Source organism: Vombatus ursinus, unplaced genomic scaffold (assembly GCF_900497805.2).
Source record: "Vombatus ursinus unplaced genomic scaffold, bare-nosed wombat genome assembly UNPS02010548.1, whole genome shotgun sequence".
In the NCBI taxonomy this organism is placed as follows: Eukaryota; Metazoa; Chordata; class Mammalia; order Diprotodontia; family Vombatidae; genus Vombatus; species Vombatus ursinus.
In genome coordinates, this window is record NW_020950326.1 from 4,104,502 (window position 1) to 4,129,402 (window position 24,901).

The 24,901-nt window shown below is 35.4% G+C and overlaps 1 protein-coding gene across 5 annotated transcripts in view; it reads left to right on the plus strand.

The window, feature by feature from the left end:
• INSIG2 (insulin induced gene 2) overlaps window positions 1-24,901 on the plus strand; it is a 61,561-nt gene that overhangs the window by 5,347 nt on the left and 31,313 nt on the right. For 2 of the 5 annotated variants that reach the window (XM_027854674.1, XM_027854675.1), the window contains exons 2-6: window positions 1,165-1,503; window positions 12,302-12,426; window positions 16,486-16,652; window positions 16,843-16,942; window positions 17,784-18,941. In XM_027854674.1, the coding sequence (XP_027710475.1) occupies window positions 1,260-1,503; window positions 12,302-12,426; window positions 16,486-16,652; window positions 16,843-16,942; window positions 17,784-17,825 (678 nt within the window). In that variant the 5' untranslated portion in view covers window positions 1,165-1,259 and the 3' untranslated portion in view covers window positions 17,826-18,941. Of the gene's footprint in view, window positions 1-1,164; window positions 1,504-12,301; window positions 12,427-16,485; window positions 16,653-16,842; window positions 16,943-17,783; window positions 20,664-24,901 lie in introns of those variants that run through there. The other 3 variants (XR_003568494.1, XR_003568493.1, XM_027854676.1) reach the window with 2 other exon arrangements.

Genomic DNA, 24,901 nt, shown 5'->3' on the forward strand with positions numbered 1-24,901 from the left:
TTTATTTTCATTTGAATTTGTATTTTGCAATAGGAATTGAAATCTGGCCAATCTGAGGATTTCTTCAGTTAAGGTCTGAATAGGATAAAATTAAGCATTACTAGTTTGCCATAACTCCAGATGTCATTTGCTTATGTATCTTAGTTATTTAAACATTGACTCATGCAAGAGAAAATGATTGAATGAAAAGGTTTTATTCTTTTAGAAATGGAAAAACTAACACCCTAAGACCTTATTCTAAAGACCCTCTTGTCTGTTCTTGGAGTCCATGCTGATGAGGTCCTGTATATATCGGTAACCAAGGTCAGCCTGTACTTTACAGAATTCATTTGTGTTCTCTAAATCAATCATATGAGCTACCCCAGAAAATCAGACAATGCAATTTGAAGACAGACCTTTTTCTCTTGATAGAAAAAATATTTTTTTTTTACACCTTAATACGTTGTTATACCTGAGCAGATCAACTTGTGTTATAAAAAGGAACTAAATGGCAATGTCATCTTAGAATGTACTAACTTCTCACAACCAGCTATCTATATAACTAAGGGGAAATGAAAGAATTAGAAATGATTGACTCTGCGAAGTCCAAACTTATAGAAGTTTGACATACTCACTTCTCTCCATTGTTCATTCTAACCCTTTATAAAATTCTTCAGTGTTATAATTTTCTCACTGTTTTTTTCCTCAACAAATAAGCTGTAACAATATTTTTTTAAGTTAAATTTCATTTCAGGCAACTAGGTGATGCAATAGCTAGTGTGCTGGACCTGGAGTCAGGTAGACTCTACTTTCTGAGTTCAAATATGGCCTCCGACACTTAACTAGCTGTGTCACCCTGGGCAAGTCACTTAATCCTGTTTGCTTGAATTCCTCATCTTTAAATGAGCTGTAGAAGGAAATGGCTAACTACTGTAGTGTCTCTACCATGAAACCCCAAATGGGGTCATGAAGATTCGGACACCACTGAAACAACTGAACAACAATTTTTCATTATCATTTACACTGTATCTTTTAAAATTAACTTTCTTCAGTAGATAATTGTACTATTTATGTGAGTTGGGATCCAGTATTTTATAATTTAACCTCTTCAGTAATTTACCAAAAAGTTGAACAGTTATTCATGCTGATTTTTTCGCCTTTATCTTTTTTTTTTTTTTTTTGCAGGATTTTTGGTAGATTCTAATTTAGGACAAGATGAAGTACTGATGAAAAGTCTATTATCTACTGTGATTGTTAGCAGTTATTGAACTTATGAAACTATGGCAGAGAGAGAGACAGCATCATCTGTGCCCCCAAAGTGTGGGCCATACATTTCTTCTGTCACTAGTCGGAGTATGAACTTGGTGATTCGTGGAGTAGTTCTGTTTTTGATTGGAGTGTTTCTTGCATTAGTATTAAATCTACTTCAGATTCAGAGAAATGTCACACTCTTTCCACCTGATGTGATTGCAAGCATCTTTTCTTCAGCATGGTGGGTACCACCATGCTGTGGCACAGCTTCAGGTAGGTGTAGAAGTTATCTTTAATGCTTAGCATGGAATTAAAATAAATGAGAATGGTGTGCTCTGAACAAATAATATTTTACCTTTTTGATTCTAGATTTGACGTCAATTCTCCTAGTGTCATGAGTCATAAGCTTTCAGTCTCACTTTTCCTTTAAAATGGATATTGTGACATCTGTTTCATTGGGGTTATTTTGAAGATGCATGTCATTGTTTAATTTTTTGATTGGCTTTTTGCATATGCTAATCTGGTCTTGCTTTTGTTTTTGAAGTAAAACAAGGTATTGAGATTTTAAAAATAAATTGAAAAGTTTTGTTGACATTTGAAACCTAATTATGTTATATTTAAAGTTTGTGCACAAAAGTGTTCTCCCCCCAGGCATGTTGTTTCTAATAATGTTAGAATTATAATAGCTTAAAAGGAATAAATACTTGAATAAGTAAGGAAAGTAGATCCTGACTTTCTTTTTATTAGGTGACTATCTTTACTAACTGGCTTCTTTAACATGAGCTTATTTGGTGTTGAGTTTTTAGTAAGAATAGGTTTTGGGCTTTTAACCTTTTTGAATTATTGAAGATTCTTACTGAATCATGCCTTCTGTAAATCTAGTAGAAGAGAATTTAGGAGAAAACTGTCAGACTATTTAAATGTGTCTGTTTTAATTCTCCTGGTATATGTAAAATTAACTGAAATCTTTCAATGCAATATGGAGACTCATATTTCATTCAGTGGAAACCAGTTATTAAAAGTGCCAGAAGTATCTTATTGTAAAATGGAATCAACTGTGTCACAGACTTGTTGCATGTATCCCAGGAAAAATGTTCTGGCAAGATTCTAGTACATTACAAAATTTACTCTAAAGTGAAGCTTTCTTGAATGCTATTCCAAAGGATATAGTTGCTGAAGAACCAAGGGAGTGTTAAAGCAAATCTCTAATGTATTTATAAGCCTATATTATTTCTAAGCTGCCTGTCTAATATCTTTTTCCCGCCTCTTTAGGCTCAGTAGCTATTAATACTGTGGTACTGTCTTGTAGTCCCTGCTTATATCTCCATGTGTCTGATTCTTACTTAGACATTTCTTAAATGTAGAGTTCTAAATTTTTGACCCTAACTCACCAAGGGAACAGATTGAATTCCAAACTAGTTTGTTTCTGTTTTCTGGTAGTGACTAGAAAGAACAAAGAATGTTGCTTAGGCCCAGAGAAGCATTTGCTGGCAGCCATGGTTGCTTTGTTCTTTCCAAGATAAATCAAGATTTAAATTAAAGGAGTTGCCAGCTGCTTGCTTCTGCCTGTGTTTTGGAAGGGGAAGAGTGAGTAAGTATTCACTGCTTCTGTCCTACGCAGATCTGGGGCCAAGCTTGACCAGTACTGGACTGTGGTTAGTGCCCACACGCTGGACATAGGAACATTTATCCAGTGTAACTTTTTAAAAAAATTATTGATGCTTTTTTTTCTTATTTACGTCTGTCATTTTCTAATACCTCCTCCCATCCCCACATGGAATCTTTCCTTCTAACAAAGATATGTAGCCAAGCCAAACAAACTGACTCATCAACCATGTCTGATAAAATATGCGACATTCAGTTTCCAATGTACTCTATGAAGAAATGTTGGACCAGTGAGCTGAGGTAGCATTGACTCTGTGGTCCTTTCTCCCTATAAAAAAGGTACTTAAGTCTTAAACCTGAAAAAAAAGAAATTTATTTTAAAAATTGATCTTTTAAAAATCAACTTTATTTCCAAATCTGTCACTCTTCTATCCTCCTATGTAGGAGAGATATATCTCCTTCCTTGTCATAAAGAGTAAGAAAGAAAAAAAAAATAGTACAGCAAAGTAACCAGCATATCAAACATCCCACAATCTATATACACCCCTACCTCTGCAGAGAAGGGAGGGAGGTATACGTTTTCATGTCTTCTCTGGGGCTAAGTTTGATCATTTTAATTGCAGAGCATTCAGCAATTTTTAAAGTTCCCTCAATTATCATTCTTGTTGTTGTGTACATTGTTTTCTAGGCTCTGCTTACTAGAGAGGTATTGTGGTATAGTGGCAAGAGTGCTGGATTTGGAGTTAGGAAGCACTGTCTCTGACACAAGCTGTGTGACCCTTTCCAGGTCCCGTAATCTTTCTAAGCCTCAGTTTCCCTGTGTATAAAATTAAGACTATAATAGCATCTACATCACAGGGCTGGTAAGGTAGTCAGATAAGATAATGTATATAAAGAGCTTTGCAACCTTAAAATGCTCTATAAATGTTAGCTAGTATTAGTAGTAACTATATCCGTTCATATAAATTCAGAAAATAAAATATGAAATGTAAACATTACTTTTTATTCATTTTGCAATTTTTTCCCCTTTTCCTTTGTTGATATACATAAGCTGTGACAACTTCACACTGGGAAAGTTATTGCAGTTCCAGGAAGCATGAGAGACAAAGAAGGGGAATAGAGTTAGAAAATTTAGATTCCGGTTTTTTTCTTTTAAAAATATATTTCTATAATATATTAATATATGTGATATATTTATAAATAAATGTATATTTCTCCCTCTGATCAGCAAAAGTTTGCCTTCACTCCTGTCTGTTTCATCCTTCTCCACCCCATTGAGAACAAAAGAAAAACAACCCCTGTTATAAACAAGTATAGTCAAGCAGGACAGATTTCTGCATTGGCAGTGTACAAAAAAATATGTCTCATTCTGCATCCTTCACCTCTCTCTGAGGAGGTGAATAGCATGTTTCATCATTAGTCCTCTGGAATTGTGGTTCATCATAACACTTATTAGAGTTCCTAAAGTCTTTCAGAATTGGTCATCTGTACTGTGGTGTTGTCATTGTACTAGTTCTTTTGATTCTGTTCACTTTTTGCATCAGTTCGTACAAGTCTTTCTGAGTTTCTCTGAAACCATCCTCTTCATTATTTCTAACAACGCAATATTATTCCATCATGTTTGTATACCATAACTTGTTCATCCATTTTCCAATTTATGGACACTTGCTCAGATTCTCCTTTGTGACCTCAGAAAAGAGCCATAAATGTTTTTGTATGACCTTAGAGTTTTATTTTGCTTAGAATTAATCCCTACTTTAACCTATCCTCCCTTTATTTCCTCCCCATCTTCCATTTCTCTCCTATTTCCCTGTTGAGTGAAATGTGTTTCTGTGTCCAAACTGTGTGTGTGAATATATTCTTCCCTCCTTTGACCATTTCAGATAAGAGTCAGATTGAAGTGTCACTGCCCCCTCTACTCCCTTGCTTGTATAAATCTCTATTTGCATACTCTGATTATGTGAGAAAATTTTCTCTTACCTTCCTTTCCCTCTTAGTCTATTCCTTTCCCTCTATCTTTCCGTTCTCTTAAGATCAAGATATAGCAGAATTATTCTCAGGGGCCTTATTTAGTTGAACTCCCTCTGTGACCCCTGATGATGATAGGGTTCAGAGGAACACATATCAACTTCCCATATAAGAGTGTAACCAGTTTATTCTTGTTTAGTCTCTTAAATTTGTTCTGTTATATTTGCCAATTATGATTCTCTAAACTTCTTTGTTTGAATTTCAGTTTCTTTACGGCACTGGTCTTTTAATCAGGAATGTTTGAAGTCCTCTCTTTCACTAAAAATCTATTTTTTCCCATGTAGAATTATACTCTGTTTAGTTGGATAAATTATTCTTGGCTGAAAGCTAGTATCCTTTGCCTTCTGGAATATCATTTTCCAAGCTCTTTTCTCCTTGATAGTGAAAACTGTTTAATTGTGTGTGATCCTGACTGTGGCTCCTCAGTACTTGAATTCTTACTTTCTGGCTGCTTGCAGTGTTTTTCCTTTGACCTGGAAGCTCTAAATTTGGGCTGTATAAAATTCTTGGGAGTTTTTATTTTAGGTTTCTTTCAGGAGGTGACTAAGAGATCTGGGTAATTTTCTTTTAAAATTTCTTTAAATATTATGTCTAGGCTCTCTCTTTTAATCACGGAATTCAGGTAGTCCAGTGAGTTAAATTTCTTTCCTCAATCTGTCATCCAGGTCAGTTGTTTTCCTTCTGATACCTTAGATTTTCTTTTATTTTTTTTTTCAGTCTTTTGACTTTGTTTTAATATTTTTTGTTGTCTCTTGGCGTCATTGACTTTGGCATAGTAGATTCTGATTTTCAGGGAGTATCCTATTTGGCCAAGATTTAGTACCTCTTATGCTAAGCTGTTAATTCACTTTCTGATTCTTTCTTCCATAGCTCTCATCTCTCTTCCAATTTTTTTTCCTTTAGCAATCTCATTTCATTGATAAATGTATTTTTTAACTCTTCCTCCATTTCTTCCAGGAATTCTAGTTAAATTATTGTGCAAGATGTGTGTTTCCCTGGTGCTTTGCTTCTAGATGTTTTGGACTCATTCTTTTTGTCTAGGTTTGTGTCTTGACATCCCTGTAACCATAATAGTTTTTTATGGTGCAGTTCTTTTCTTTTTTTGTTTGCTTATTCTTCTGACTACTTCCTGACTTCAGACTTGATGTTAAGACCAAGCTCTGTACATTTCTGGAGGTCTGGTCTGGTCTTGCTGCTGCTTTCTTGCAGTACTGAGTGTTGTGTTATTCTAGGCATTTATGAACAAATCAGGCTGGAAAACCTGCAGGCTTTCAGTGCTCCCATAGTAGTCTGATTTAGGGCAAAGTCTGATTGCTAACTCCTTGGTATGAACTCTGCATGTTCCTGACGTGGGTTTAGGTCTGAGCACCAATGTACTGCTGCTGTGCTCAGCTGCTCCTACCAGCCACATGGTAAGCCTTGCTGGTTCAAAGTGACAGAACTGTAGGCTTTGTTCTGGGATTCCTGCCTTAGTTATTCCTTCAGGCTTCCAACAGGGTTAGAAGTTGGAATTGAGATAGCACTCTGCTGCAGAGGTCTGAGCCACCACTGCTGCTTGCCTTTGAACTTATTCCTTCTCAGAGTACTGCCCTGTGCCTTGTCCTTCTCTCTTCCCTGGAATACCACCCTTGAACCCCAGTCCCTTCCTCATTCTGCCCTAGATCTATGATTTGAAACCGAATAGTAAGCAGCAAAATTGCCAGATGGCACCTGTTTCTGTCATGGTACCTAAGTTTAGGTGTGGAACCTCCTCTTGCCCTGGTGCTCAGCCTCTACCTGGGTATTACTGTGGTCCAGTACTCCTGCTTGAACCCAGTCCCAATGTCAGGGAGACTTCTCTGTCTCCCTGAGAAAATGGCCCACTGTGGCTTTTTCTTGAATTTCCCCATCAGAATTATATCTGGTGTTTTTTCTAGGCTTGTTTGGCTGAGTTTAGGTGGGGAGAGCTCAGCTGTACTGGTTCCCACTACTCTGCCATATTGCCTCTACCTCCTCTAGTTACCTATCACACATTATTTTGGGTTAATTCTTCCTCAAGAAATAAAGATGAAAATTTCAGAGATGAAAAATAGAAGTCAATTATAGTATGAGACTGTCTTGGCTTTTCCCTTGTCCCTGTTTTCTGCTTTTTAATGTTAATCATTCTAAATTTGTCAATTTGAATATGATGGTATAAGTTTTCAGAAAGAAAGGCCTAGAGTAGGGGGTCTTGATTTTCAGACTGATTTGATCATGTCCCACCCGTTTAAAAACCTCATTGGCTTCCCACTGTCTTCAATGAGGATTGCTAAATATCTTTGATTGTAAACTCCTATCAGTAAAACATTTGAGCACACCCCCCCCATGTATATCTATTTTTATTTGTAAGTTATACGAATGTACTGCTATAATTATTACACAAAACTAGAAATTAAAGAAGAATGAAAGGTAAAGATGAAGTAATATTTATACCTAGAGTTGTCAGTAGGGAGCCACTGGAGGTTATTGAGTAGGAGAAGGACATAGCTGGACTGGTATTTCTTTACTGACAGTACATTCTAGCCAGACTGGCTATGAGTAGTTTCCTAAACTTAACGTGACATCACCTACATTTGCAAAAGCTATCCTGCATACCCGGAATGCATTCCTTCCTCATTTTTGTCTCATAAAACCTTGTCTTCATTCAAGGCTTAATTTGGAGGCACGTTCTCTCTAACACCTGCCCTCTTTCCCCAAGCTCTTGATGTTTTCTTCCTCTTTGATTTTACTCATCTGTGTACATGATATCTTTTAGTAGAACGTAAGCTACTTGAGACTGCAGACTATTTCCTTTGTGTCTTTGAAACCCTAGGTTCTAGTACAATATGCACATAGTAGGAGTTTAATAAAGTTTTGCTGAATTAAATTGACTGTCATTTGCTGAATGTCATTACTGAAGGTAGTCATTGGTGGAAGAAAAGATGAGGAAAACAAGATGATGAGGAAAATCTTTTTTAAAACAAATTTTTGTTGATATCTTTGGTTTTTAAAGGGAAAAAAAGAAAAAGGAAGAGAAAAAAATCAGCCACAGTAGATCAACACATCCAAAAAGTCTGAAAATATATGCAATATTCTATACCCATGGAACTTTCCCCCCTTCAGAGGAATGGGGGGAGGTGTCTTCTTGTAGCTCTTCTTTAGGGTCATATTTATTCTCTATAATTTTGTGGTATTCCCTGGATTATTTTAATTCAATTGATTATTTGATGATAGTTCTTTCCATTAACATTATTGTAGTCATGGTGTATATTTTCTTGGCTCTGCTTACTTCACTTAGCCATTCTTTCCTTGCTTTTCTGTATTTACCATATTCAGCATTTCTTACAGTACAGTAATATTGTATTATGTTCACATATCATAATTTGCTTAGCCATTCCTTAATCAGTGGACATCTCTTTTGTTTACAATTCTTTGCTTCTATGGAAGGTAGGAAGGGAGAAAGGAAAAAAAGTGAAAGAAGAATGAAAGAAAGAAGCAAAAAGAAGGAAAGAAAGGAAGAAAATGAGCATTTATTAAGCACCTTGTGTGTACTAGGCACTGTGCTTAGAATTTGTAGGTATTATCTCATTTCATCCTCACAACAACTTTGAGAGGTGGGTTCTATTAGGAAAGTCAGGCTGGCAAAGGTTAAGTGATTTGCCCACGGTAACACAGCTAGGAAGTGTCTGAGGCTGGATTTGAATTCAGGTCTTCCTGATTCCAGGCCCAGTGTTCTATTCACTGTCCCACCTAGCCTCTTCTAAAGTGCTGCTATAAATATTTTGGTGTATATGTGGGCTTTCTTCTTATCAATGAATGACCTTGGGGATATATGCCTAATTAGTGGAATCTCTGAGTCAAAGGGTATGGATCAGTCACTCTATTTGCATAATTTTATATTGCTTTCCAAAATGATTGTACTGATTCACAGCTCTACCAACAATACACTGGTGTGCCCTTCTTCCCACAGCCCTTTCACCAATGACTATTCCCATCCTTTGTCACTTTTGCCAGTCTGCTGAGTTTGTGGTGAAGCCTTAGGATTATTTTATTTGCATGTCTTATTTTTAGTGATTTAGAGTGTTCTAATGGTAATTATGATATGGTTATATTCTTCTTTTGAGAACTGTTTGTTCATGTACTTTGACTTCTTACTGTTAGGAAGTGGTGAGGAAAATCTTCAGGGGGTGGTAGAGCTCTAGAAAAACAGCCACAGGTTCTACAATTTGCAAGTTTCCCACCCCAGTGAAAGGGAACTTATTGTCATCTGGCTTTTCGGTGCCTAGTAAGTTGAATTTCCTGGGCCAGTGTCTTTTTTTTTTCCCAAGGACAACTTATATTTAAATATCCCTTTAAGGTTTACTAAGTTCTTTCTTAAGAGAACTTTGAGAGGTAGATAGTAGGATTATCCCCATTCTACAGTTAAGAAAACTGAGGCTTAAATGGGCTAAATGATTTGCCCTTGATCACATAGTCAGTCATAATTTGAAGCCAGGTTCATTTTAGTCCTGAGCTTAGGAGGGCCCTATTTCCCATGAACTGTTTGACTTTTCAACCTTGATTTTAAATACAGAAATGTATTTGAATTGGCTGTTTTCTTTCATTAAAGAACTGTAGACTCCCATGGTTCAGATATGTAGTTGTGGAGAAACAGAGACTTAATAATGTTGTAAGCTTCTTCTGTTTTAATAAATTGGCAGAATACGAATGACTATTACATACAGATGAATCCCATACAGATGGAGTGAGAATTTTTTTCCAAATAGGAGAAATATCTGCTGGAGCAGCAACTAGCCTGACTTTAATTTTATATGGCCATGAACAAAACATAGTTACATGCTTTTTATTAAGATATGAATTAAAGTGCCAGAGAGCAAGGGAAGCATAGACACTCCCACTGAGTTCTCAGACAGTTTAGTAGTGGCAGCTCACAGTTTTGTAAATATCTGCTATCCAGCTCTGCCATACCTTTATTTAAAAGAAAGAAGACATGTAATGAGAAGTGACAAGTTTCCTAGAATTCTCCTTCTCTCAGTGAACAACTGAGAGCCTTGCATACTCAATGGATTTGATTTTTATTGGCAAATGGCAGAATGGCAGTCTAAATTCCTTTTTCTGTTTTTCCTCTCTTTCAGTTGTCTCTCGCTTGGGAGTCTTGTACCACGTGCATAAAAATATAGTCATTTTTACTTATTTGTACCTTTGCACAGACATGTCAGGACTTTCCATGCAATAATTCTTTACCTATGGCGTCAGCTGCTGAGGAAAATTGACTTGGAATGCCTGATCTTAGTCAATTTCACTCAGACACAAGAAGAAACCAAAAAGAAGACAGGCAAAATAGTTTATTTCATAAATTCCTGAGGAAAAAAGAATCAATGTCCTATCAGTTGCATTTGAATTACTGGCTAGGATGGATCAATCCATGCTATGTTGTCAAATTTATTGTATAGGACTTCTGAAATACTCGGTCTCTAAGGATTTTTAATTTACTTTCAATAACATAATCTTTAACTTTAAAATTTACTATCAGATACTGAAATTCTCCCACTGTTGAATCCTAGGTGTGAAGCTCTGTATCTCATCTATGTACTCAATAGACACTCAGGTCAAGTCACAGCCCACAGTTCTCTGTGTTTAAAAAAAAAAATCCTCAAAACAAAACCTTACATTGCTGCAACATCTTACCTCCAGATGGGCGGGTGGTCACACCATCTTGTTTCGAATGCTGCTTCACTAGTCAGCTAGCAGGTGATTTTGGTTATTAATGGATCCAATTTTTTTTCCCTTGAAGGTTGGATGCGTTACCTGTGAAACATATCCAGACAGGCAAGGGGAGCTTCTGAACGTCTCTGACTTTTAGACTTTGGTGCAGTGTTTGAATGACAAGCCATGGGTTATATTGAAATTGTAATCATGTTTCTCTACTGACAGTTGTGTCTTTATTACTAGAAAGGAAGTATAATGACCCTTTTTAGGAAGATTGGTAAATTGAAAATGCTTAATCTATTTCCAGTTGAATTTGGCACGTGGAAATATATTTGCTTCTTAGAACTTGCTGAAAAAAAATTTTGGTTCATTAGGGTTCTTTTCTTCAGATGTGACAAATTCTCTACTATTTGATAAATGGTAAAATAAACAAAATGACAAATTCTCTACCATTTGAAAAATGGTAAAATAAACACATTAACAAGTGTTTTGTATTGAGATTAGGGCAAGCAAGTTCCACGTCTCAAACAATATTTTCCATTTTTAAGGCATTGCCACTTTATTTGTTTTTGTTTTTGTTCTTTTGGCAAGGCAGTGGGGTTAAGTGACTTGCCCAAGGTCACACAGCTAGTAAGTGTCAAGTGTCTGAGGCTGGATTTGAACCTAGGTCCTCCAGACTCCAGGGCAGGTTCTCTATCTACTGTCCCACCTAGCTGCCCACTGGTAACAGCACTTTAAAACTTAACGAAGGCTTTCTTCACAATGGTCCTGTGAGGAAGGGAATTGTAAATATTATCTATCCCCACTTTGTAGCCAAGGAAGCTGGCACAGAGAGGCTAAGGGACTTACTTGAAAGTTCACTGGGCTAGTTAGCAGCACAGCCAGGTTTCTCATTCCAGATTTAGTGCTCTTTCTGCTACATCAAATTGCCTTATGGTTTGTTGGTTTGCTTGTTTATAATGTTTGCTGTGTCATTGCCTACTTAGCACTGCAGGGTTATCTTTTCTAGACTAAGAAATGTTACTATGATTATGTATTTTGTCTCTTTGAAGTCACTTTAATCAGTCAGTAAATATTAATTATCCACTAGATAAAAAGTGCTTTAAAATTTGAGCTATAGATTCAACTCTTAAGTCATGGTTTGCTTTTTAATGTATGTGTGTAATGAATTTTATATGTATTTTTTTTGTCACCTTATTGATGAAATGGTACTGTCAGACCAGATTGGGTGGGATGGTGCCTAAAAAGTTAGACTATAGATAGTTGCCAGAAACAGGAATTAGGTCATCAGTACATCATGTAAATATAATATATACCATCTCGGTTTACGTCAGATATGTAGTATTTGATGCTACAAGTTCGTTCGTTCGTTGCTTAGAGGGACGATTGTACAAAGTAGTTGATTATCTTTTTAAAACTATTTTGTATCATACTAATTAGTAATAGAAAACTCAAATGAATGTAGTCTAATTTGCTAAATTGTAAAACATAGCTTGAAAAATTGTTAAACTTTTGCCAGTTGTAATTAATATCCTATAGTAGTTAATAATGTTTCCTTCAGTAGTATTGTTCTCATTTTTATTTTAGTCAAGTTTAAAATTTTAATGTTTGATGAAAAGCTTTTAAAAAGGAGCTTTTAAATGCTTGTTTTGGTTATAGTAAGTCTTTTAGCTTTGGAATCTCCCAGTGCTACAGTGAAGATGGCTTAATTTTCTCTCTCCTTTTTCCACAGCTGTGATTGGGTTATTATACCCCTGCATTGACAGGCATCTGGGAGAGCCACATAAATTTAAAAGAGAGTGGTCCAGTGTAATGCGATGTGTAGCAGTCTTTGTTGGTATAAATCATGCCAGTGCTGTATCCTTTTCACTGTAATGAAATGCATAATAACAAAGCAGCTTCCTATGAACCAAAGGTTAAACAGCCCCTTTCAGTGTAACTGTTGTCAAAATTTGATATTCCCACTTATTCATAAAGAGAATTTGAAATGTATTGTTAAAACATCATGGGAGCAGTTATGTAGTTATGTAGGTGAAGTGTTACCTTAAAATACGTAATTTTCAGATGCATCTTTTAAACCTGTTCACAGTTTCAGTAGTTAGTTCTTTGGATTAAGTTTATTACATCTAGTTTATTAACTTCAAGAGTGAAACCATGTTCTTAAGAATTTCTTTTCTTTTTAAAATAAGGATGTTTCTTTTATGTTTTATCCTTAAGAAATGCATAGAGTTTGGGTACTTTTAAATTTTGTCTTTTTCTGCCTTGTCAGAATTTTAAGAAGCTATAAAATATTTGAAAGGTAGACTGTTATTTGTTTGTCTTAATAAATGACAACAAAACACCAAAAGAATAATACTTCCCCCAAACAAGAATAAGTAGAAACAGTGAACTAGATATTGACAGGTAAAATTCTTAAACATACATGCAATCTTAACTCTTTGGGATCAGTAGTCTAATCATTTTCATTAATTTTGGATATTATCTCAATACAAAATCACTAATATAAATAGAAGTTCAGGGTTTTAAAATAATTGTTTTTAATCACAATTTTTCTTCTTGGCCTTTGTGTACCCTTTTTTTTCTGGGGAGTGGAAAATGAAGAAGGATGTGGAGGCATAATGAGCAAAGGCTACTGTACTCTTAAATGCCTCTTTCCTTTTCATATTAACTGCTAATAGGTTATGTCAGGCGTATCACCCATCCTTTGAGCTACTAGTTGACTTCCATTCCAAAATTGGAGGCAGTGCATTTTCATTGATTATTGTAATGTAGAAGGGGGTTGGGGTAATCTTGACTACCTGCTCTCCTTCCCTTCCTGTGCTTTTATCATAGGCCATTTTTCAGTTTCTTTGTTCTTATTGCTCAGATCTCCTTGCCTTTTTTATATAACTCTTTTCCCCATTCCTCCCCTCCTCCCCGATTTACCTTGTGACTCATCCTTTTCCTTATCTAAACCATTGTTGGCACCCTGGGACCTACGTGGAGGAGTTCAGGAGCTGTAGGAATCATTTTGTCCTGGATTTGGACTCAGAACCTGAATTCAGATACTTCCTCTATCACTTAAAAACCTGAGTGAACCTTGTGCAAGTCACAAGTCATGGCTTTTTGGTCCTATTTGCATCATTAAAATGAGGGGGTTGGACAAGAAGCCTCTGAGATTCTTTCCAGCAGTAATTCTGTGAGCCCATGTTTTCCTGGCTCTGTTTTCTACTCCAGAGCAGACAAACTAAACAACCTCATAAAAACTCTCTCCCTCTCGTAGGATTCAACCTAGATGTGTTGTTCTTGATTCTGCTCTAGTGGAGGTATTAAGAAATGTCCTTTATCTTTTTCTGTTTCAAACACTGTAAGCTATAGTGCTTGAGAGTAGCAATTGCAAGAACCTTGGAGTGGGAACACTGAGAATAGTGGTCTGTGTTGTGACTTACTATAATTTTAAGAGGTCAACTGTGAAAGAGTAACTAGAGGGAGGGTAGGAAATAATCTTTTCTGTTCCTTCCAAATTTTAAGAAATTAGAGTTTTTATGTTAAGGTGAAATGTTATTTTTTGGGTCTAATAAATGTCTAGGCTATGCAAATATACCCTTGTGCATAGAGCATATGAATGAATGAAAATCTTTGAGATGACATTGTGGGCCATTATTATGATTCCACATTGATAATTTATTCTTTCTCTTTTGAACAGTCTCAAGATGTTAATTTTATTCAGTCCTTTGAATTTTGTGGTCATGTAGAAAATAAATCATATAGGCTTAAGAGGGACTTAGAAAGTAGAATTTTAGAGCTCTAAGACCTTTATTTATTGTTCAGTCATTTCAGTTGTGTCCAACTTTTTGTGACCCCCCCATGTGGGGTTTTCTTGGCAAAGATATTAGAGTGATTTGACATTTCCGTTTCCAGCTCATTTTACAGATGAGAAAACTGAGGCAAACAGGGTCAAATGACTTGGCCAGGGTCACGTAGCTAGTGAGTGTCTGAGATCATATTTGAACTCAGATCTTTCTGATTCTAGGCCTGGCATTCTATCCACTGCACTTCCTAGCTGCCCAGAAGAGACCTTAAAGGTAGCAGTTTAATAAGTAGTCACTGTGTGCAGAGCACTGTACTAATGATATAAAGACAAAAAGGGAAATAATCTCTGCCTCAAAGGAGTTTATGTTACACTGATATCATTTAGGTCCAATTTCCTTTACTGATGAAAAAAGGTCTATTTCAAATCTGAATGATCCTGCTTTATTTTAAACTAATTTTTCTCTTCCTTTCTTTAGTGGGAAAATTACCAGAGGCTTCCTTCTTTCTATTAATTTTTCTTTATTTTTAAGTTTTGTTCCTTTTTTCCTTATTGCCTTTATCTTAAGGTCTATAGCCATTGTTTGTGTTGTGAGAATGTGGTATTTAATCTCTTGGACTTTCTAAAGGCACATTGCATTTTGAGACATACTGGGACATATCTTTCTATTGCTCTTTTTCAAGTGTGTTGTGATACTCACCTCTAATGATACCAACCAAACTCCTTGAATGAGATCTAAAATGGATCCATCCAGTGCCAGGTTTCATACTCTAGCAGTATGTTTACTGCTTACTAGAAATCAGAGAACAGTATGAGCTTTATTTTGGACTGTTAAGTTTATTGCCAACTGAAGGATAAGAAAAGCTTTTCCATCAAGTACAGCTATAAACCAGGTTATAGTACAATCTAAACCTAGACAATGAATGACCACACTTAGTAACCTTGGAGAGTTGCACCCGACTAATCCTTTGTTACTGAACACTTCAGGCTAAGTGAGGTAGAAGAAGTGCTGGTTGCTGGGAGGAGAAGAGAAGCAATAGGATATGTTGAAAGGAAAAAGAGAGCTCCTTGTGGGATATTTTTAATGCTGTCTACTGTGCTTGTCTTTCTGTGCAGTGAAGGCAGAACTAGATGGTCTCGAGAGAAACACTGGACACCTCCCCCCTACCCCCAATCCCAGAGAGCTTCATATGTCTGAAGAGCCATAGTGTGGCCTTGTGGGACATAGATAATGCCCTTTTAATGACATCTGAAATTAATACCTTTAGTATAATCCTTTAGCAAAGAAATGAGAAAATTGAATTTGCAAAGCTCTATTTTGTAAAAAGAGATTTGGGAAAGAAAAGAGCCACACATTTGTGAATAGATGCTTAAGTAGGTGCTTGAAATAAAATATCACTTGAGCTAACTGTCCTATACCAAAAAGTCTCAGACACCAAAATAACGTGACAGGTTGCAAGATAATGCCCATTTCAAGGCTTTATCCACAACAAATTAAAACTAGAACAGTTGACATAATAGAAAGGCATACTGTGTCCTTGGTACTCTTGTTTCTGAACTGCATTATTATAAAATGTGTCTGTCAGTAAATCACATAGAAAATGTGGTACCCTGTTAAATAGCTGTCAACTCTTCTATTTTCAAATTCCTGTATGATTCTCAAGTAATTCTAAACCAGTTTCAGAAATAATCTCATGAGGACTTTTTTTTAAAGCCAAAAAAAAAAAACCCAGCCCTAAAGCTGTATATTAATTTTTAGACCTGTGTTGAGAAGCTTTCAAATATATTTTTAGTAGAGAAAATCATGTATCATGGAATTAGACCTGATCTTGTAATTGAAGAAAGGATACACTGTTTACTTTTGGGACATGTTAAAGGGTATCATATTCTGTTTATTAAATTGTCCATGTCCTCTGTTACCTCAGTAAATAGTGATGGTAATGTTACTAATTTCTCATGCGCTAAAGTGTTCTCTGTTGAAGTGAAAAACAGTATATTTGAAAGTGCACAGTTAATACTCCTTTCTCACAAGTAGAATCCAGTCCAATGTTTCTGTTGATTTAGAAAAATGCCATTGTTTTGCTTTGGTTGGAAATTTTAAAATGAATCCTTAACAGTAATCCCAGAAAGTAGATTTTGACAACAATATACAGTTGTCTCTCACACTAGCTGCACTATCCATTGGTCTGTGGTGGACTTTTGATAGATCACGAAGTGGTTTTGGCCTTGGAGTAGGAATTGCTTTCTTGGCAACCGTGGTCACTCAACTACTAGTCTATAATGGAGTTTATCAGTAAGTATTTGTCTTTTTGGTGGAGGTTTATGATGAATGAAAAGAAAAAGAGATTTTAAATTTAAACATATTTAGAAATTGAGTACATTCAATTTATTATTTTCATGATAGTTTTCTTGCTAAGTCAAATTGTTCTGGTTGTAGTTTTCCTTTTTCTCTGTGCCACTAAAATTTATTTCTTTCATTCTAGATATACATCTCCAGATTTTCTTTATGTTCGTTCTTGGTTACCATGTATATTTTTTGCTGGTGGCATAACAATGGGAAACATTGGTCGACAGCTGGCTATGGTAAGTTGAAGTTTATTTGTGTAGTATTTTTGTTAGTGGCATGTTTTATTTCACGGTCCCCTATTACTTTAAAGAAATTTGGTTTGTGAAGACAAAATTCTTAAAGATCTGTCTACTGTGGGAATATGTTGAAATGAATAATTTGTAGGAGCCGTTGGGTCGAAATGATATAAAAAAGATAAATGTCATTAAATGAGAAACTGGAAAGGATTTATGTGACCAACACATTACTTTTAGTTTGAGTTTGCGGTGTACCTGTGTTCCAGGTACACTCAGAGTATTTCTGAGTTAAAAACTCATTGGTAAATGTTGCCACATTTTTCTGCCATTTTGTTGGATTTAGGGTATTAGTAATTTTTACAAAGCTACTCCATTGAGACCATCTTCATTTGCTTTTGAGCAAGTTAGATTAATTCATTGTCTTTAGTAATCATGACATCTAATTACCATGTCTAGTACTTTCTGTTATCTTCAATCAGTTGTGCAAAACCTGTGCTCAAATTTTTAAGAGTATTTTCTTTATATAACAGTGTTTGATTTACAGAATAATCCTAATGTGCTAGTGCATTCTTTTCTTTATGATCATACAAAAAGACCTACTTATTCTTTTTGTTTTATACTAGTAATTCTAGTCTTAAATCACACATATTTATGCAAACAGGTTGTACTTTCCTCCTGCCTTTTAAGCCTTTAACTAAGCTCTTTAATTATCTGTAGATGTATCTCCATATTCTTTTGCCATTTTCTAATAATTCTGCAAAGCTTTATTTTAGCTTTATAGCTATCTGGAAGCCATTTTATAAAAGAAAGCTTCATTTGTTAACTTTTTAATTTTTTGCAGTATGAATGTAAAGTCACTGCAGAAAAATCTCATCAAGAATGAAGAAAGCAAAAATATGTTTTTGTACAGAAAAAAAAAAACACCAAGATTTAAAGAAGCCTGTAAATGATAGAGATACCAAGAAAACATTGGATTGTAAAATTGCTAAGATGCAGTTTTTCCCTTCAGTGATATATATTTCTGCAATCTGTGATTGCTACTTCTGTAAATCAGTTACAAACCTTTGTGTATTTGATTTAAGTAACTGTAAAAAAATGACGATGCACCACAAACAAGAGTATTGGTTAATAGATGGGTTTAAAATTTTTTTTTAACATTTATTGTGTCACAGTGTTAATGTGCCAAAACATTCTATGGTCATGCAGAAAATGAGTATGTTATGAACATTTAAAAAAATTATTGAAATGACATAAAGAGGAAAGCCAAGAGTTCAATTGAACGTTCAGCTGATATTTTCTCTTTTATTTTTTATTTTCTTGCCTTTTATTTTTCTATGAACAGCAGTGTGAGTTATGGGTACCCTGCTTTGTGGTTGGGATTCTATCTTAATGTGTAAACAAAAGCCTAGAGTATTTGAATTTTTTGTCTTTTGTGATAAAAATGAACTTTTCGTGACATGTTTTTAAGTGCATATCTACCTGCAATACTGGAGAGGATCCAAAGAATAAACACCTATTTAGACAAATATTGCTAGTATTGTATGTGAAGCCTGTGAGAGATTATCAGCATTATCGTTTTTCAGTCTGAGTTCAGGAGAGGATGGAGTAGGTAAAAATAAGGGTCATGAAAGAGCAAAACTAGAATGAATGTGAATTTTGGGGAAAGAAAATGGCTTTTTGCAACTACGCAATGTTTAAAGTGGCTTTTTAATAGTCACAAGGAATTTAGCACCTCTTAATTCTTTTGCACATATAACAACCCCCAAATCTGTAGAAATGAAGGTTCTAATGCTATTTTGGGGATTCTGGTAATGTTAACAAACCACTTTGGCTTGGTTGACTTGTCATTGGAACCCTTGGATTTACAGCCTCATTATATGCAATTGGGGGCATGTAATTTTTTTTAATGTATTAACATACCCAATAGTGAAGAATTCCAGTCTATTGGTTAAATATGTATTGAGAGTTTTATGCATATTAAAGATCTTGTTTAAAAGTTCTGTGCATTTTTATCTGCTTTTTGAGATTATAGTCACTTAAGAATAGTTTTAAGCATATTATTAGTTAATTTCTATCCAAATTTCATATTTGAAATTGATAATAATTTTTTGCTACATGGGAGAAATTATTTCAAAATAGTCTATGTATGTATGTATGTGTGTGTGTATATATGTATATATATGTGTGTATGTATATGTGTGTATACGTATATAGGTACATATACGCCCACATTCTCCTGTGATATTAGGTAGATTTTTAAAAATAAAATTTAGTTTAAAGAATTTGTTACTAGACTAAGACCTTTTGTGCCAAATTTTAATCTGCTTTCACGTTTTAAGGCTGGTAATTATGAAATCCTAAAAATAGAATTCATGCTGAATATGTGCAACCAGCCTTTGCTACAATAGCATGTGTAGGCTACTATAAATTATTATTCTATCTTCAAGAAGCTGTTGTTAATTTAGAATAAATAAATATATATTTTAGATACAATTTTGTAAGCACTATAAAATCTTTACTAATAAGTTATAAGATCTCTGATGTACTTTAAAGCTTGCTTTTAAAAGCAAAATGCATATTAAATGTATAATTATTGTTTTTGGCTTTTTTTGTCTTAGTAAATAGTAAATGATCATACTGTGAATCAGCTGGAGGGCCAAATAACCTATACAATTTTAACTTGTAAAAAGAAATAATGAAGGGGAAATAAGTCTATTAATAGAAAGAGATTGGCTTTTAAAAATGTTTTGCAGATTGTCTGAAAAACTAAAATGTAATGAGAATTTGGCTTTAAGATCTTGTATAGGCATAGTTAATAATTATATATTAGTCCTGGAAGATTATGTTAAGCATTTATTAAGTGCCTGCCATATACAGTATGTAGCCTGGTTTTTGGAAAAATAAGTCTATAGGTCCAGTTGAGAAATTGGCATCAAAAATTAAATCTCTTACACACTTTCTTCATCAGACAGGTGGCTTGACTTTTAGGTTGGGTAATTTTCAGAACCATCACTTGAAGTTTGGCAAAGATTCCCAACAACCTTTAAATATTTTATAGTACTTCAGTGATATATTTTATCATATATCTAATTCCAGAGCTTCTTGCATTTTTATAATCTTCAACTCCTTGTAGATGAGTACTTTGTCATTGTCAGTTCTCTCAACTCAATGCCAGCGTTAGTTCTTTTTCATTTCTTATAAATTAGTCTCTTGAGCATTTTACAATAATTTCCCTGTAGTTTTCCTATGGAGTTTATTTTTTTACTCAGAATGTGTTTGATATCTGCTTGTCAAGAAAGCCAACAGTAATGGTGGTTGCTAGATTATTGAAAAGAAGACAGTAAACATGGAAATGGAAGACAACACAGATAACTTCATGATGTAGTAAAATCTTGTGACAATGTACATTTAAGGATTGTATTTAAAAATTTTTTATGTTGAACAGGAAAAACTCATAAAATGTTAATGATGTCTAAGAAATAATTGGTTTCAATAATATATCTTATTCTTGTTATCTTTTATTTTTTAAGTATTCTTAATTTTTAAGGAGATATAAATTAAGTTACAACAAATATTTTTCATATTTTATTGTTTTAGAATAAAGGGACAGGAACTGTGTCTTCTACATCTTTGCATCTACCCTAATGCCTTGCCAGGTGCCTTGAGCGTAGTAGACATTTAGATGATGGATAAATGCATGAATGAATGAATTTTATTCTCATTTAGTTCTTTTTGTCTGCTTTGTCATTCCTAAGTGAGAAAATGGTTTCTGTGTTTTTGCCTTATAGCATGTTACATACCTTCAGTCCCACGAAGCAATGCTAGATAAAACTCACAGAGTTGGGAAGGGGTAACCTTGAGGAGAGGGAAACAGAAGAAGTGGGGAAGGACTCACATCCTCTTGACTCCCAGCAGACTGTGGTAGAGGAGAATGCACCCATTCCTACGATGGCTATACTGAGAGACTGCTGCTGACGAGTTTGTTTACTCTACCTTAATGAGGAGAACACAAGTGGTCTTTTCTTTTTCTCTCCTACCCCACCTCAACCCCAAGATTCTTTGAATCTGATAAATTCTACAGTTTTTCTCTAATTTCCACCCCACACATCTAGAGTCTCTTCATCTTTCAAGGAGGTTCTAAGTCTGTGATCATGATAGGTAGGCATTTGAGATAATACCTCAGGTAAAATCCCTTTCAAAGGGGATACCATTACAAGAATGGTTCTCTATAATGAAACTCCATGGTGCATCTTTGTTTTGTTGATCTAGTTACAAACAGTTCCCTGCATTGTAATTCAGTGCTCTTTCCTCTATATAGTAATCACTTTATGTTCAATAACTAGACCATCTTTGATGGAGTCTTCTGGGATATTCCAAAGTCTTAGTAGTTTTACTTCTTAATAGCTGAGGCTTAAAGCTGCTGAGATTTTTGGAACACCCTGTATTTGCATTACATGGGGGAAAAAGTTTTCATTTTTTTTTTTCTTTGTTCAAGAAATTATTATGGGAGGATTATCTCTTTATGCTTCCTTTCTCCCCAATAGTCCTAGCAGAATACTAAGGGCTTAATAGAATTCCGTAAATTGTTTTAACTGATAACTGTCATTGTCCCAAAATCATCATAGAACTGGAAGGAACTTCAAAAGCCATCTAGTCCAGCCCCCTCATTTTTCAGATAAGAAAACTGAGGCCCAGAGAAGGTGATTTGTTCAGGGTCATGTAGATTCTAAGAGGCAGAGCTCAAATTCAGATCCTCTATCTCCAAATCCAGAGCCCTTTGAACTATGACACATTTATAGCACTTTTCAGCACTTCTTTACAAATAGCCAGTCTTTGGCATTTCTGAACTAGTGTGATTTCAAGCAACTTGGTACTCTACTACAGCAAGAATTTGGTTATCCTATTGAATTTATTACTGTAGCTGTGTTACCTTGGGGAGATTGTGACCTATCTGAACTTCAGTTCTCTCATCTGTAGAAGAGAGATAGATAATCTTTGCATTATTTATATCTCAGTATGGTTGTAGGAATAAAATTTGTTAATGTATAGCTAGCATGGTGGTACATTGGATAGAGTACTAGGTCTGGAGTCAGGAAGACCTGAGTTCAAATACAATTTCAGACACTAGCCTTTTGACCCTGGGCAAGTCACTTAACTGCTACTTGCCTCAGTTTCCTCAACTGTAAAATGGGAATAATAATAATGGCACCTCCCCTCCAGGGTTGTTGTGAGGATCAGATGAGATAATATTTGTAAAGCACTTAGCATAGAGCCTGGCATGTAGTAGGCATTTAATGAGTTCTCGTTTCCTTCTTGTAAAGTACCATATAAACGTAAGAGATTGTCATAAACCTTTTCACTGTGTGCAAATGGCACATTTGCTTCTGCAACACATTCAAGAGAAATATCTATACTTTTCTGCCTCTCTTCCTATCAGCACTTACGAAATCTGTGAAACCTGTCATCTTTCTTTGTGATTTACAAGATAGACTTTTCTAGGGTAGGTCGACAGTTGTGAAGACAGTGTTGTCAAGCATCAGATATGGCAGATCAGATTGATAATGATGTGGCTGTAAAAGACTTAGCTATTGATGGGCCTCTTGTCAAAACTGATTGCTACATGTGTGCAATTTTTCCCTTTCAGTGTTTCACTGGTTGAACATTTAGTGAAGAGTTTGTGGTGAAAGGTTTGTTTTCATTCTAAACAGGAAGTGTAAACTTAGACCAATTATGATCTCTTTGTTTCTGACCTTGCCTTCCCAGAGATATTTTCAGTGCTTCGTGTCCTTCCCAAAGGTTTGGAGGCTTTAAAGGGAATGCTCAAACAATAAGTGGTGCTGTTGTTTTAAAACAATTTCTCTTTTTATCTGAAAGTAGCAGATTCACATTGTGCCACTGTTGTCCTGTGATGCTGATTGGCTCATAAGATTCACCTCTACCTTTTAGTATTTTTCTGTGCAACTTGCTCAGAAAGAATGGGATTGCATACTGAATGATCATTATATGCAATTGGGTAGACAAAGAGGGGGGGAAGAATAATGTAGGCAGCAAAACTATTTATTTTAGAAGAAAAGCTTTAAAAACTCTTCCTTAGAAATTTGGTTCTACAGAATGAAGCTCATTTTTATTCCTTTTATAGTCTTCACATGTCACCTTAAGAGCTTCTCGGAAGGACTGTCCCACTGTAGTATAACAATACACTCTCTTGAAACAATCCTTTTTGCTTTGCACAAACCTGAAGATCAACAAAAGAGGACTTTAAAGAGATAATAAGTGACATACCACCACCTTAGTCTTGCTATGGATGTAACTGGAAGTATATTTTCTGTGTAGATTTGACTTGTGAAATTAAAAAAAACTCAGGTTTCAAGTATAACTCAAAAATGTTTGTAAAAACAACTGTTAGTGGAATTATCAATATGTCCCTATACTGGATGGTGTCAACAGTGTTCTTCAGCAGTGAAACTGGGAGAATATATGTTGACATAAATCTTCCTGAAATGTATATATTATTGATTATAACTAGATTGATTAATTTTTTGCTTCAGAGAAATCAGTTTTTAGAATCAAATGTAATACCTTGTCCAAAATGCAAATGACTGCATACTCTCATAAATGTCAGTTAATTTAAAACTTCTTACTACATAATATTCTTTATTTCATCGCTTTCCATTTCATAACAAAAAATCCACCAAATAATAGAAAAATTAAGTATCTGTAATTATTTTTGATAGTGACTTTAGATTTAGGGAAGCAATATTGAGCCATAATGTAAGGACCCTGGATTTGGGAAATAGATGACCTGGGTTTGAGTCCCAGGTCTGCCACTTACCATCAATGTGACTATGAGCAAGTCATTTAACTTCTGAATCTCAGTATCTTCATCTGTAAAGTATTGCTTTAATTAATTGTATGCAAGCCACCATGTGCACCCTGGGGCTACAAAGAAACAAAATGGAAACAGTTCTTTCCTTGAGCTTACCTTTTAATAGGAGGATTCCACAGATGCACGGAGAAATGAGTGAAAGGTATTTGAGGAAGGAGAGACCATTAACAAGTAGTGAGCAGTTAAGGGAACGCGTTGGAGATTGTGAGAGACCGAGGTGAGGAGGAAGGGTATTCCAGGCATGAGAACCGCTTGAGATGGTATGGAGCATTTGGAGCCCCGCTAGTTCAGTTTGGCTGGAAGGTAGAGTATGCAAAGGGTATCGCAAGAAGTATATACTGACTAGGTGGTGTAGTGGAGAGAGCTCCAGCCTTGGAGTCAGGAGGATGTGAATTCAAATCCAGTCTCAGACACATGATACTAGCTGTGTGACCCTGGGCAAGCCACCAAAAAGAAAAAAAAAAGTCAATATTGAAAACTAAATATGAGAAGTCCATAGAGGTCAAATTTAGATGATTCCCTGCCTGCTTCACAGGCCTGCTATGGGGAAAGTGCTTTGTAAATGGTAAAATACTATAAAAACAAGAGCTGTTTAGTTTTCAGTCAATTGAGCACTTAGTGCTGTGAGCACTGCTTTTAGTTCTGGAATTACAAAAAAGGGCGAAAACAATTCTTGCCCTTGAGGAATGTTTTAATGTGGGAAGTATGTAAATGTTTTGAGTGTTTTCTCTGGCCTCTTCAAGTTTCTGGGGATCCCTTTAAGGGTTTGAGGTCTCTTAATTCTATCAGCTTGAGCTGCCATTCTAGGCATGTTCCACTCACTGATAGCCACCAGTTCCACTTAACATCGATTTGCTTTTACAGAGAGAATTTATTTTTAAGAGATAACAAGTACTAAAGTATAAATGTTCCCTCCTCCCAACACTTTTTTGGGGGTACACTCTCCTATATATTACCCCTGCTTTGGGAGAGTGGCCTCAGACTTTCTGTTTTTTCTACATAGCACTAATATCATCAGATTTGTATCCAAATGTGGCATTGCTGCTGAATGAGTCCTTGTCTCCAAGGCTGTG